This window comes from Periophthalmus magnuspinnatus, chromosome 10 (assembly GCF_009829125.3).
Source record: "Periophthalmus magnuspinnatus isolate fPerMag1 chromosome 10, fPerMag1.2.pri, whole genome shotgun sequence".
NCBI lineage: Eukaryota > Metazoa > Chordata > Actinopteri > Gobiiformes > Gobiidae > Periophthalmus > Periophthalmus magnuspinnatus.
The window spans coordinates 33298389-33311084 of NC_047135.1; the positions used below are offsets into that span (position 1 = coordinate 33298389).

Below are 12696 nucleotides of genomic sequence, written 5' to 3' on the forward strand. Positions count from 1 at the left end.
AGTCCTCTGGGTTCAGACTGTTACCTGCTCAAAAACATCTATCTCTAAGTCTATACTGTTCTACTCCACTAAAGGGCTTTAAATGTTCAAATAATGCTTAAGGTAAACTTTTGAAAATATCTTCCTTAAAATTCAGCTTGTCCATCTTTTTGTAAACTCTGTCAGACATTCAAAAAATAATAATAATAATAAATCAGGCACTACACAGTCTGGTAACTTTTAAACTTGTTGATACTTAAGACTAACAATGTCAAAATTCCTGCTGTCAGATCTGGAAAATGTCAACTCCGTCAGGCCAATATGATCCAACGTAAAATTAAATCTCAAATTAAAGGAGATGAAATTTGAAGCATCAGTTTTTCTGTTAAAGTTGTAAAGCTGCGGAATTATGGTTTGCACAGGTGAAGATATGGAAAAATGAAAAGAAAAAAGAGGCATAACATAACTAACACCATATCTGCTCCTTTTGGGCTCTTTTGTGCACATTTACATGTTGCATTGTTATTCATCCTACTACTGTGCATTTTCATGACAGAAACAAATCAAAAATTGAAATTATGCTGGAGTGAGTGAGTCGTCGATGAGATCATGAATTCAACTCACAAATTCTACACAAAGAAACCAGCTGCAATGTGCCGTGTTTGTTTTACAGGGCGAACGCTTTTACTTCCTACTTCTGAAGCGTGCAGAGGTTTTCCTTGCTTACTGCAGCTGTTTTTTTTTGCTTTTCTTTACATTGTTTGTTGATTATTTTACCTCTTCCGGTGCTTGACAATCTCGGTATGATTTTCTTTTAAGTGAATCAAGACTTTTAAACCGTTTTTTTACATTTTTAAACAACTTACCTGTCGAGCCAGCAACATGTCCAGAGGAAAAACAAAAAAGGGGGAAATATCAACAAGAAATGAATGAGCTACAAGTACAGAATTTATGTCTGACAGTGTTGACAAATTTACCGGTACCGTCTAAATAGTAAATGTGCTATTAAACTGCCATTTCACAGTTTAAGTTGCATATAATATTCTGAAATGCAGCATAAATAATATAATCAACAGTGTCAAGTTCAGTATCATGGACTTGACAATTTTGGGCTTAGTAAAAAAATGTTTTATTCTTAACAGCAATGAATTACACAAACAATATTACATTTTTCACCTCATGAAAAAGTAGATTATTCTCAGTTTTATTATGAATCTGTTATAGACTAATCATGTTGTGACACGACTTCAAAGGGATGCAAAATTAAATCACTGATATCAGAATAAAAACTGATGGAGGAGAAGAGGAGAGAGGGTGAAAAACACTGCAGGAGCGCTAGAAAGGAAGATGAGGTGAAAAGGTGGATATAGATTGAGTGGAATTTACTCTCATAGTTAGTTGGTGGTTGAAAGTGGTGAGTGTAAAACATGTAGTATCAGTTTTCTGAATTAAAACACAATTGGTCAGTTTTCAGTAGTGTTCAAATCTTTGTCAACTCCAAGAAATTTAACTATTGAACTATTAAACTATTTCAGTTTATGTGATTTAAGTAGTAAAGGGCAATACGATATTTTTAACTCAAATGTTCATAAAAGTGTAAAATGAATATTTAAGTTTTCAGATATACTACAATTGGACAAAACAGTAAATAACCCTTATTAACACAGATTACAAATTTACTTTGTGGGTTTGACTGTTTGTCTGACAAATTATATCAGTAAATGTGCCATTTTTTAGAAAAATGTTTTTATTCAGAACCCGTTCCTTTGCATTCCTGTATGAACCAGACCTTACTCTACATAAATATACAACTCTCATAACTATAGAATGCTTTTGAAAAAAAAAAAAAAAAAAAACCCAAAAACTTTATTGTCCCGACTCTTACAGACTCAGTCTGGTTATTAACAGGAAATCTGTTAATAACCAGACTGAGTCTATAAGAGTTATAAGACTAATCAAATTAAAAAAGCAAAATGATCTGTATTGTTTCGGATCATGTTCTCCCTTATTACTCACATCAGATTTAGCAGTTTGCATGTCACATGAATCATCCAGAAATCAGATTATAATCAGATTATTGGGTTCATATGAACACAGCCACTGAGATACTTGAATGATGTGAATGACTAAAGTATTTTTGAAGGTGTGTTCCTTAAGAGTGCACTCAAGTTATAGACAGGATCATTTATAATGCACTTTATTTTCAAAATGAATACACTTTATGCATGATTTAAAAGGTAAAGGTGCTGTTGATGCTTGTGATTGGCTCCATATGGCTCTGATCCTAAATGGTGTTCATTTTCAAAACAACTTTGAATATTAAGTCAAAACAGAAAGAAGAATCTTCACTATAAACAGTCCCTTGGAGGGTAGATTAGTAGACTAGATCTGTCACATGAAGGAGCTCATTGGTCATCTGTCATCTATTAACAAAATTTTTATTTCTCTCACTTCAGATTAACATCAGAGTTTAGTGCTTCGCTCAGTTATTCTGCAGAAATCCACACTTTTCCAGTCCCTTGCGATATTTATTCCTTTCTTTTTTCCTCGTAAACAGCCACATTTGTTTTCGGACCATGGACCATGAGTGTCCCTGATTGGCTGACCCAGCTGTCAATCTCGGGGAGGTTCACCAGTGACCAGGCTCACGTCTTTGTAAAGTATTGAAGAAAAGTGTATTCTGGATCTGGATTCTGGAGTTATTTTTTACATATATCTTATGCAGACTTCTGAAGACCTTCTACAACTATGGTGGCCTCAGCCATCCTGGGGTCTGCTGGAGTGGCAGCGTCACGGCTGTCCTCTGGACTCATGAGGACAGGAGAGTCCTCATGTGGTAGGGACAGGAGAGTCCTGGTTAAACTCACATCTGTGCTGGACCATGAGTGTCCCACCTGCCTATTTCTATTTCTCTTGCTATTTTTGAACTGTGCATTTCCCCATTTCCCTAATTTCCCCTTTGGAGAACAATCAAAGGTTCTCTTGTCTTATCTTATACTGATAAGGTCTTAGACTTAACAAAACACAAGTAATTAAAATCTATTATAGTTGTGAAACTATCAACCAAATGTACTCTCTTAATAATTTGATAGATATTCAACTGTTTTAAAATATTACCAGAAGCAATTGAGGAATAAAAAAGAAAAGGAGATTGAGACAAAACATTTCTCTTTAATTTGTTTACAGTTATTGTCAAAATGCACACAAAAAGACAGGCACAGAGACTATGCTCTACTTCCATCACAATGTTACTCTATATATGTCAACTCTTTTATTAAAACTATTTTACTCTGTTCTCATTTCCATTTTCACATACTTTGAGCTGTATTAACATTTATTTTTGTAAAACTTTTTATAAAAGAAAAGGCACATAGGTTGAGTCAAAAAATACAGTATGTATTAAAAAATCACTGTAAAAGAACTTTTATAAACAGCGATTGTCAATGCAAATATGGCAAGTAGTCTAAATATATACATCACCAGTTTGTCTCTCCAGACCATTCTATTCTATTGTGCAATTCTGACTTGTTTTATTATTACCATCATTCATTAAAGAAAACTGTATGTGCTGTACTGTGAAGAGTAAAATGATTTTTGTTAAGAAATGTACTTTGGAAATGGCTACATTCTGTAATATAACATTTTCCTTCAGAGTATTGCCATTTGCTTATAAATCTGGACTATTTACAAATGAATATTTAATAATACAATACAAATTAATCTTATTTACAGTTACAATGCATTTTTTAAATTTAAGTGTTAATTTTCTTGTAAAAATCGAGATGATTCCTCTGCTACCAATATTGTTATCTGAAAGACTTTACTATTCTGTTTTAGGTGAGACAGATAGCTCTACTTTTGGAAACCTGAAACCACCTTTAGAACCACTTTCATTGCTTGAGGATGAGGACAACCTGGACTTCTTAGATGATAAGGAAACACCTGCTGTTCCCTCTGCAGATGCTCCACTGTCCTCTCCAAAAGTCACTTCATATGAGCCTTTTGACTTTGAACCAAAACCTCCAAACGTTCCAAACTTCAACTTTCCTTTCTTTTCTTTACCCCTAGCTTCTCCAAAGTTCAGCGAAATATCACCACCCTCTGCCTCTAACTCAGTAGACCCAGAGCTAACTGTAACTGCTCCTTCAGCATTAAAAGATGGACTGTGCCTTGATTTCTTAAACAAGTCCAATGAGGCTGACTTGCCTTTTGGTGACAAACTGACTGTGCCCATCTGCCCACCAACATCAACACTTGTTTCACTTTGTCTGGGACTAATTTCTATCTCTGGTCCCTTGAGATCACTTGCACTGCTGCTCTTTGCCTTAGATTTGCCAAATAACTTCAACTTTTTTCCTTTTACTTTGTGTTCACCTTCTTTAAAATCTGGACTTGAAATACCAACATTACCAGGACTTGCCTCATATTCAAGTGAGGAGGACTTGGTTTTAAGACTCACTCCGGATGAAGTTTCTGATTCAATATTCGCTGTACCTTCTCTCTGTGGCAATGCAATGGCAATTTTAGGTGCTTTGATTTGAGGAAATGCAATTTTTCCTTCTGGGTAACGAATACCACTAGGCCTATCAACAACAGGGTCTTCTAAAGAAACTTTTGCTGCACATGCAAGATCTGCATCAGTCTTCCCCTCAGATAAATACAAATCTCCTTTGGCTTTTGGTGATTTAATATCTAATTCAACATCTGGAAAATGAAGCTTGCCAAAAAGACTTTTCTTAGTTCCCTTCATGTTAATGTTAGGTGTACCAACATCAACACTTACTCCTGAAATGTCTGCATCACTTTTTTTGGACTTTCCTTTAATTTTTGGTGCTTTGAATTTACCAGTTTTCCCTTGCATAGCCAGATCTCCCTCAATCTTTGGACCTTTCAGAGTGACATCAACTCCTCCTATAGATGATTTATTACCAGAAGTGGAAGGAAGATTAAACTGTGGTCCTTTAATTTTTCCACTTGGACTGTCAATGTTTATTTTAGGACCTTTTATGTCCAGTTTAGGTGCATCCATATCAATTTCTGCTTTAGGGAGATTTACATCTATATCTGAACCTTCAAACGTCGGACCTTTGAAAGCAAGTGTAGGCATTTTTATTTTGGGCATTTCAATTCCACCCTTTGGGCCCTCCACATCGATTTTTGTACCTTTGATGGTAACATCTGGAACATTTACATCTCCTTCAAGTTTTGGTGCAGACAAATCCATGTCTCCCTTTATCTTTGGGCCCTTAAGATTGAAGTCAACGTCAGGCATAGATAATTTGGGCCCAGAAATGGATGGAAGGTTGAAATTTGGTCCTTTGATTTTTCCACTTGGACTTTCAATATCAATTTTGGGACCTTTTATGTCCAATTTGGGTGCATCCATGTCAATTTCAGCTTTAGGGAGATTTACATCTATATCTGGACCTTCAACCTTTGGACCTTTGAATCCAAATGATGTCATCGTTATTTTAGGCATTTCAATTCCACCCTTTGGGCCCTCCATATCAAATTCTGGACCTTTGATGTTAACACCTGGAACTTTTATGTCTCCTTCAAGTTTTGGTGCAGACAAATCCATATCTCCCTTTATCTTCGGACCCTTTAGATTGAAGTCAACGTCAGGCATAGACATTTTGGGCCCAGAAATGGATGGAAGGTTGAATTTTGGTCCTTTGATTTTTCCACTTGGACTTTCAATGTCAATTTCAGGGCCTTTTATGTCCAATTTGGGTGCATCTACATCAATTTCAGCTTTAGGGAGATTTACATCTATATCTGGACCTTCAACCTTTGGACCTTTGAATCCAAATTTAGGCATTTTTATTTTGGGCATTTCAAATCCACCTGTTGGTCCCTCTACATCAATTTCTGGACCTTCGATGTCAACATTTGGAACATTTATGTCTCCTTCAAGTTTTGGTGCAGACAAATCCATATCTCCCTTTATCTTTGGGCCCTTTACATTGAAACCAACATCAGGCATAGACATTTTGGACCCAGAAATGGATGGAAGGTTGAATTTTGGTCCTTTGATTTTTCCGCTTGGACTTTCAATGTCAATTTCAGGCCCTTTTATGTCCAGTTTGGGTGCATCCACATCAATCTCACCTTTAGGAAGCTTTACATCTACTTCCGGGCTTTCAACCTTTGGACCTTTGATTCTAAATTTAGGCATTTTGAATTTTGGCATCTCAAATCCACCCTTTGGTCCTTCTACATCAATTGCTGGACTTTTAATGTCAACACCTGGAACTTTTATGTCTCCTTCAACTTTTGGTGCAGACAAATCCATATCTCCCTTTATCTTCGGACCCTTTAGACGGAAATCAGCGTCTGGCATAGACAATTTGGGTCCTTTGATTTTTCCACTTGGACTTTCAATGTCAATTTCAGGGCCTTTTATGTCCAGTTTGGGTGCATCTACATCGATTTCAGCTTTAGGAAGATTTACATCTAATTCCGGACCTTTACCCTTTGGACCTTTGAATCCAAATTTAGGCATTTTGAATTTGGGCATCTCATATCCACCCTTTGGGCCCTCCAAATCAATTTCTGGGCCTTTGATATTAACATCTGGACCTTTTATGTCTCCTTCAAGTTTTGGTGCAGACAAATCCATGTCTCCCTTTATCTTCGGACCCTTTAGATCGAAGTTAACATCAGGCATAGATATTTTGGGTCCAGAAATGGATGGAAGGTTGAATTTTGGTCCTTTGATTTTTCCACTTGGACTTTCCATGTCAATTTCAGGGCCTTTTATTTCCAGATTAGGTGTATCCATATCAATCTCAGCTTTTGGCAGCTTTACATCTATATCTGGACCGTCAACCTTTGGACCAGTGAATCCAAATTTAGGCATTGTTATTTTGGGCATTTCTATTCCACCCTTTGGTCCCTTCACATCAATTTCTGGACCTTTGATCTTAACATCTGGAACATTTATGTCTCCTTCAAGTTTTGGTGCAGACAAGTCCATGTCTCCCTTTATCTTCGGACCCTTTAGATTAAAGTCAACGTCAGGCATAGATAATGTGGGCCCAGAAATGGATGGAAGGTTGAACTTTGGTCCTTTGATTTTTCCGCTTGGACTTTCAATGTCAATTTCAGGCCCTTTTATGTCCAGTTTGGGTGCATCTACATCAATTTCAGCTTTGGGGAGCTTTACATCTATATCTGGACCTTCAACCTTTGGACCTTTGAATCCAAATTTAGGCATTTTAAATTTGGGCATCTCAAATCCCCCCTTTGGTCCTTCCACATCAATTTCTGGACCTTTGATGTCAACATCTGGAATTTGTATGTCTCCTTCAAGTTTTGGTGTAGACAAGTCCATGTCTCCTTTTATCTTCGGACCCTTTAGATTAAAGTCAACATCAGGCATTGAAATTTTGGGCCCAGAAATGGATGGAAGGTTCAATTTTGGTCCTTTGATTTTTCCACTTGGACTTTCCATGTCAATTTCAGGGCCTTGTAGTTCCAGATTAGGTGTATCCACATCAATCTCAGCTTTAGGCAGCTTTACATCTATATCTGGTCCTTCAATCTTTGGACCTGTGAATCCAAATTTTGGCATTGTTATTTTGGGCATTTCAATTCCACCCTTTGGTCCCTTCACATCCATTTCAGGACCTTTGATCTTAACATCTGGAACATTTATGTCTCCTTCAAGTTTTGGTGCAGACAAGTCCATGTCTCCCTTTATCTTCGGACCCTTTAGATTGAAGTCAACATCAGGCATGGATAATTTGGGCCCTGTAAGAGTTGGAAGGTTGAATTTTGGTCCTTTGATTTTTCCACTTGGACTTTCCATGTCAATTTTAGGGCCTTTTAGATCCAGATTAGGTGTATCCATATCAATCTCAGCTTTAGGGAGCTTTACATCTATATCTGGACCTTCAACCTTTGGACCAGTGAATCCAAATTTAGGCATTGTTATTTTGGGCATTTCAAATCCACCCTTTGGTCCCTTCACATCCATTTCAGGACCTTTGATGTTAACATCTGGAACTTTTATGTCGCCTTCAAGTTTTGGTATAGACAAGTCCATGTCTCCCTTTATCTTCGGACCCTTTAGATTGAAGTCAACATCAGGCATAGATAATGTGGGCCCAGAAATAGTTGGAAGGTTGAATTTTGGTCCTTTGATTTTTCCACTTGGACTTCCCATGTCAATTTCAGGCCCTTTTAGTTCCAGATTAGGTGTATCCACATCAATCTCAGCTTTAGGGACCTTTACATCTATATCTGGACCTTCAACCTTTGGACCTTTGAATCCAAATTTAGGCATTGTTATTTTGGGCATTTCAATTCCACCCTTTGGGCCCTTCACATCAATTTCTAGGACCTTTGATCTTGACATCTGGAACTTTATGTCTCCTTCATAGTTTTGGTGCAGACAAATCCACATCTCCCTTTATCTTAGGACCCTTTAAATTGAAATCAACATCAGGCATAGATAATTGGGCCCAGAAAGGGATGGAAGGTTGAATTTTGGTCCTTTGATTTTTCCACTTGGACTTTCAATGTCACATTTCAGGGCCTTTTATGTCCAGTTTGGGTGCATCTACATCAATTTCAGCTTTAGGGAGGTTTATGTCTATATCTGGACCTTCAACCTTTGGACCTTTGAATCCAAATTTAGGCATTTTAAATTTGGGCATCTCAAATCCACCCTTTGGGCCTCCACATCAAATTCTGGACCTTTGATGTTAACATCTGGAACTTTTATGTCTCCTTCAATTTTTGGTGCAGACAAATCCATATCTCCCTTAATTTTCGGACCCTTTAGATTGAAGTCAACGTCAGGCATAGATAAATTGGGCCCAGAAATGGATGGAAGGTTGAATTTTGGTCCTTTGATTTTTCCACTTGGACTTTCAATGTCAATTTCAGGACCTTTTATGTCCAGTTTGGGTGCATCTACATCAATTTCAGCTTTAGGGAGGTTTATGTCTATATCTGGACCTTCAACCTTTGGCCCTTTGAATCCAAATTTAGGCATTTTAAATTTGGGCATCTCAAATCCACCCTTTGGGCCCTCCACATCAAATTCTGGACCTTTGATGTTAACATCTGGAACTTTTATGTCTCCTTCAATTTGTGGTGCAGACAAATCCATATCTCCCTTAATTTTCGGACCCTTTAGATTGAAGTCAACGTCAGGCATAGATAAATTGGGCCCAGAAATGGATGGAAGGTTGAATTTTGGTCCTTTGATTTTTCCACTTGGACTTTCAACGTCAATATCAGGACATTTTATGTCCAGTTTGGGTGCATCCACATCAATTTCAGCTTTGGGGAGCTTTACATCTACTTCGGGACCTTCAACCTTTGGACCTTTGAATCCAAATTTAGGCATTTTAAATTTGGGCATCTCAAATCCACCCTTTGGTCCTTCCACATCAATTTCTGGACCTTTGATGTCAACATCTGGAATTTGTATGTCTCCTTCAAGTTTTGGTGTAGACAAGTCCATGTCTCCTTTTATCTTCGGACCCTTTAGATTAAAGTCAACATCAGGCATCGAAATTTTGGGTCCAGAAATGGATGGAAGGTTGAATTTTGGTCCTTTGATTTTTCCACTTGGACTTTCAATGTCAATTTCAGGGCCTTTTATGTCCAGTTTGGGTGCATCTACATCAATTTCAGCTTTAGGGAGGTTTATGTCTATATCTGGACCTTCAACCTTTGGCCCTTTGAATCCAAATTTAGGCATTTTTATTTTCGACATTTCAATTCCACCCTTTGGGCCCTCCACATCAAATTCTGGACCTTTGATGTTAACATCTGGAACTTTTATGTCTCCTTTAATTTTTGGTGCAGACAATCCATACCTCCCTTAATTTCTAGGCAATTTGGCCCTTTGAATCCAAATTTAGGCATTTTTATTTTCGACATTTCAATTCCACCCTTTGGGCCCTCCACATCAAATTCTGGACCTTTGATGTTAACATCTGGAACTTTTATGTCTCCTTTAATTTTTGGTGCAGACAAATCCATACCTCCCTTAATTTTCGGACCCTTTAGATTGAAGTCAACGTCAGGCATAGATAAATTGGGCCCAGAAATGGATGGAAGGTTGAATTTTGGTCCTTTGATTTTTCCACTTGGACTTTCAATGTCAATTTCAGGGCCTTTTATGTCCAGTTTGGGTGCATCTACATCAATTTCAGCTTTAGGGAGGTTTATGTCTATATCTGGACCTTCAACCTTTGGACCTTTGATTCCAAATTTAGGCATTTTAAATTTGGGCATCTCAAATCCACCCTTTGGGCCCTCCACATCAAATTCTGGACCTTTGATGTTAACATCTGGAACTTTTATGTCTCCTTCAATTTTTGGTGCAGACAAATCCATATCTCCCTTAATTTTCGGACCCTTTAGATTGAAGTCAACGTCAGGCATAGATAAATTGGGCCCAGAAATGGATGGAAGGTTGAATTTTGGTCCTTTGATTTTTCCACTTGGACTTTCAATGTCAATTTCAGGGCCTTTTATGTCCAGTTTGGGTGCATCTACATCAATTTCAGCTTTAGGGAGGTTTATGTCTATATCTGGACCTTCAACCTTTGGACCTTTGAATCCAAATTTAGGCATTTTAAATTTGGGCATCTCAAATCCACCCTTTGGGCCCTCCACATCAAATTCTGGAACTTTGATGTTAACATCTGGAACTTTTATGTCTCCTTCAATTTTTGGTGCAGACAAATCCATACCTCCCTTAATTTTCGGACCCTTTAGATTGAAGTCAACGTCAGGCATAGATAAATTGGGCCCAGAAATGGATGGAAGGTTGAATTTTGGTCCTTTGATTTTTCCACTTGGGCTTTCTATGTCAATATCAGGACATTTTATGTCCAGTTTGGGTGCATCCACATCAATTTCAGCTTCGGGGAGCTTTACATCTACTTCGGGACCTTCAACCTTTGGACCTTTGAATCCAAATTTAGGCATTTTAAATTTGGGCATCTCAAATCCACCCTTTGGTCCTTCCACATCAATTTCTGGACCTTTGATGTCAACATCTGGAATTTGTATGTCTCCTTCAAGTTTTGGTGTAGACAAGTCCATGTCTCCTTTTATCTTCGGACCCTTTAGATTAAAGTCAACATCAGGCATCGAAATTTTGGGCCCAGAAATGGATGGAAGGTTGAATTTTGGTCCTTTGATTTTTCCACTTGGACTTTCAATGTCAATTTCAGGGCCTTTTATGTCCAGTTTGGGGGCATCTACATCAATTTCAGCTTTAGGGAGGTTTATGTCTATATCTGGACCTTCAACCTTTGGACCTTTGATTCCAAATTTAGGCATTTTAAATTTGGGCATCTCAAATCCACCCTTTGGGCCCTCCACATCAAATTCTGGACCTTTGATGTTAACATCTGGAACTTTTATGTCTCCCTCAATTTTTGGTGCAGACAAATCCATATCTCCCTTAATTTTCGGACCCTTTAGATTGAAGTCAACGTCAGGCATAGATAAATTGGGCCCAGAAATGGATGGAAGGTTGAATTTTGGTCCTTTGATTTTTCCACTTGGACTTTCAATGTCAATTTCAGGGCCTTTTATGTCCAGTTTGGGTGCATCTACATCAATTTCAGCTTTAGGGAGGTTTATGTCTATATCTGGACCTTCAACCTTTGGACCTTTGAATCCAAATTTAGGCATTTTAAATTTGGGCATCTCAAATCCACCCTTTGGGCCCTCCACATCAAATTCTGGACCTTTGATGTTAACATCTGGAACTTTTATGTCTCCTTCAATTTTTGGTGCAGACAAATCCATGTCTCCCTTAATTTTCGGACCCTTTACATTGAAGTCAACGTCAGGCATAGATAAATTGGGCCCAGAAATGGATGGAAGGTTGAATTTTGGTCCTTTGATTTTTCCACTTGGACTTTCAATGTCAATTTCAGGGCCTTTTATGTCCAGTTTGGGTGCATCTACATCAATTTCAGCTTTAGGGAGGTTTATGTCTATATCTGGACCTTCAACCTTTGGACCTTTGAATCCAAATTTAGGCATTTTAAATTTGGGCATCTCAAATCCACCCTTTGGGCCCTCCACATCAAATTCTGGACCTTTGATGTTAACATCTGGAACTTTTATGTCACCTTCAATTTTTGGTGCAGACAAATCCATGTCTCCCTTAATTTTCGGACCCTTTAGATTGAAGTCAACGTCAGGCATAGATAAATTGGGCCCAGAAATGGATGGAAGGTTGAATTTTGGTCCTTTGATTTTTCCACTTGGACTTTCAATGTCAATTTCAGGGCCTTTTATGTCCAGTTTGGGGGCATCTACATCAATTTCAGCTTTAGGGAGGTTTATGTCTATATCTGGACCTTCAACCTTTGGACCTTTGAATCCAAATTTAGGCATTTTAAATTTGGGCATCTCAAATCCACCCTTTGGGCCCTCCACATCAAATTCTGGACCTTTGATGTTAACATCTGGAACTTTTATGTCTCCTTCAATTTTTGGTGCAGACAAATCCATATCTCCCTTAATTTTCGGACCCTTTAGATTGAAGTCAACGTCAGGCATAGATAAATTGGGCCCAGAAATGGATGGAAGGTTGAATTTTGGTCCTTTGATTTTTCCACTTGGACTTTCAATGTCAATTTCAGGGCCTTTTATGTCCAGTTTGGGGGCATCTACATCTATTTCAGCTTTAGGGAGGTTTATGTCTATATCTGGACCTTCAACCTTTGG

General features: G+C 37.9%; 1 protein-coding gene across 1 annotated transcript in view; it reads right to left on the reverse strand.

Annotated features, from left to right (window-relative positions):
• Nucleotides 1-3130: 3130 nt before the first annotated feature.
• Nucleotides 3131-12696, reverse strand: part of ahnak (AHNAK nucleoprotein) — a 29290-nt gene continuing 19724 nt past the window's right edge. The window contains 7 exon segments of the mRNA XM_055224554.1: nucleotides 3131-8320; nucleotides 8322-8443; nucleotides 8446-8509; nucleotides 8511-8657; nucleotides 8660-9807; nucleotides 9810-10521; nucleotides 10879-12614. Of these exon segments, the coding sequence (XP_055080529.1) occupies nucleotides 3803-8320; nucleotides 8322-8443; nucleotides 8446-8509; nucleotides 8511-8657; nucleotides 8660-9807; nucleotides 9810-10521; nucleotides 10879-12614 (8447 nt within the window). The 3' untranslated portion in view covers nucleotides 3131-3802.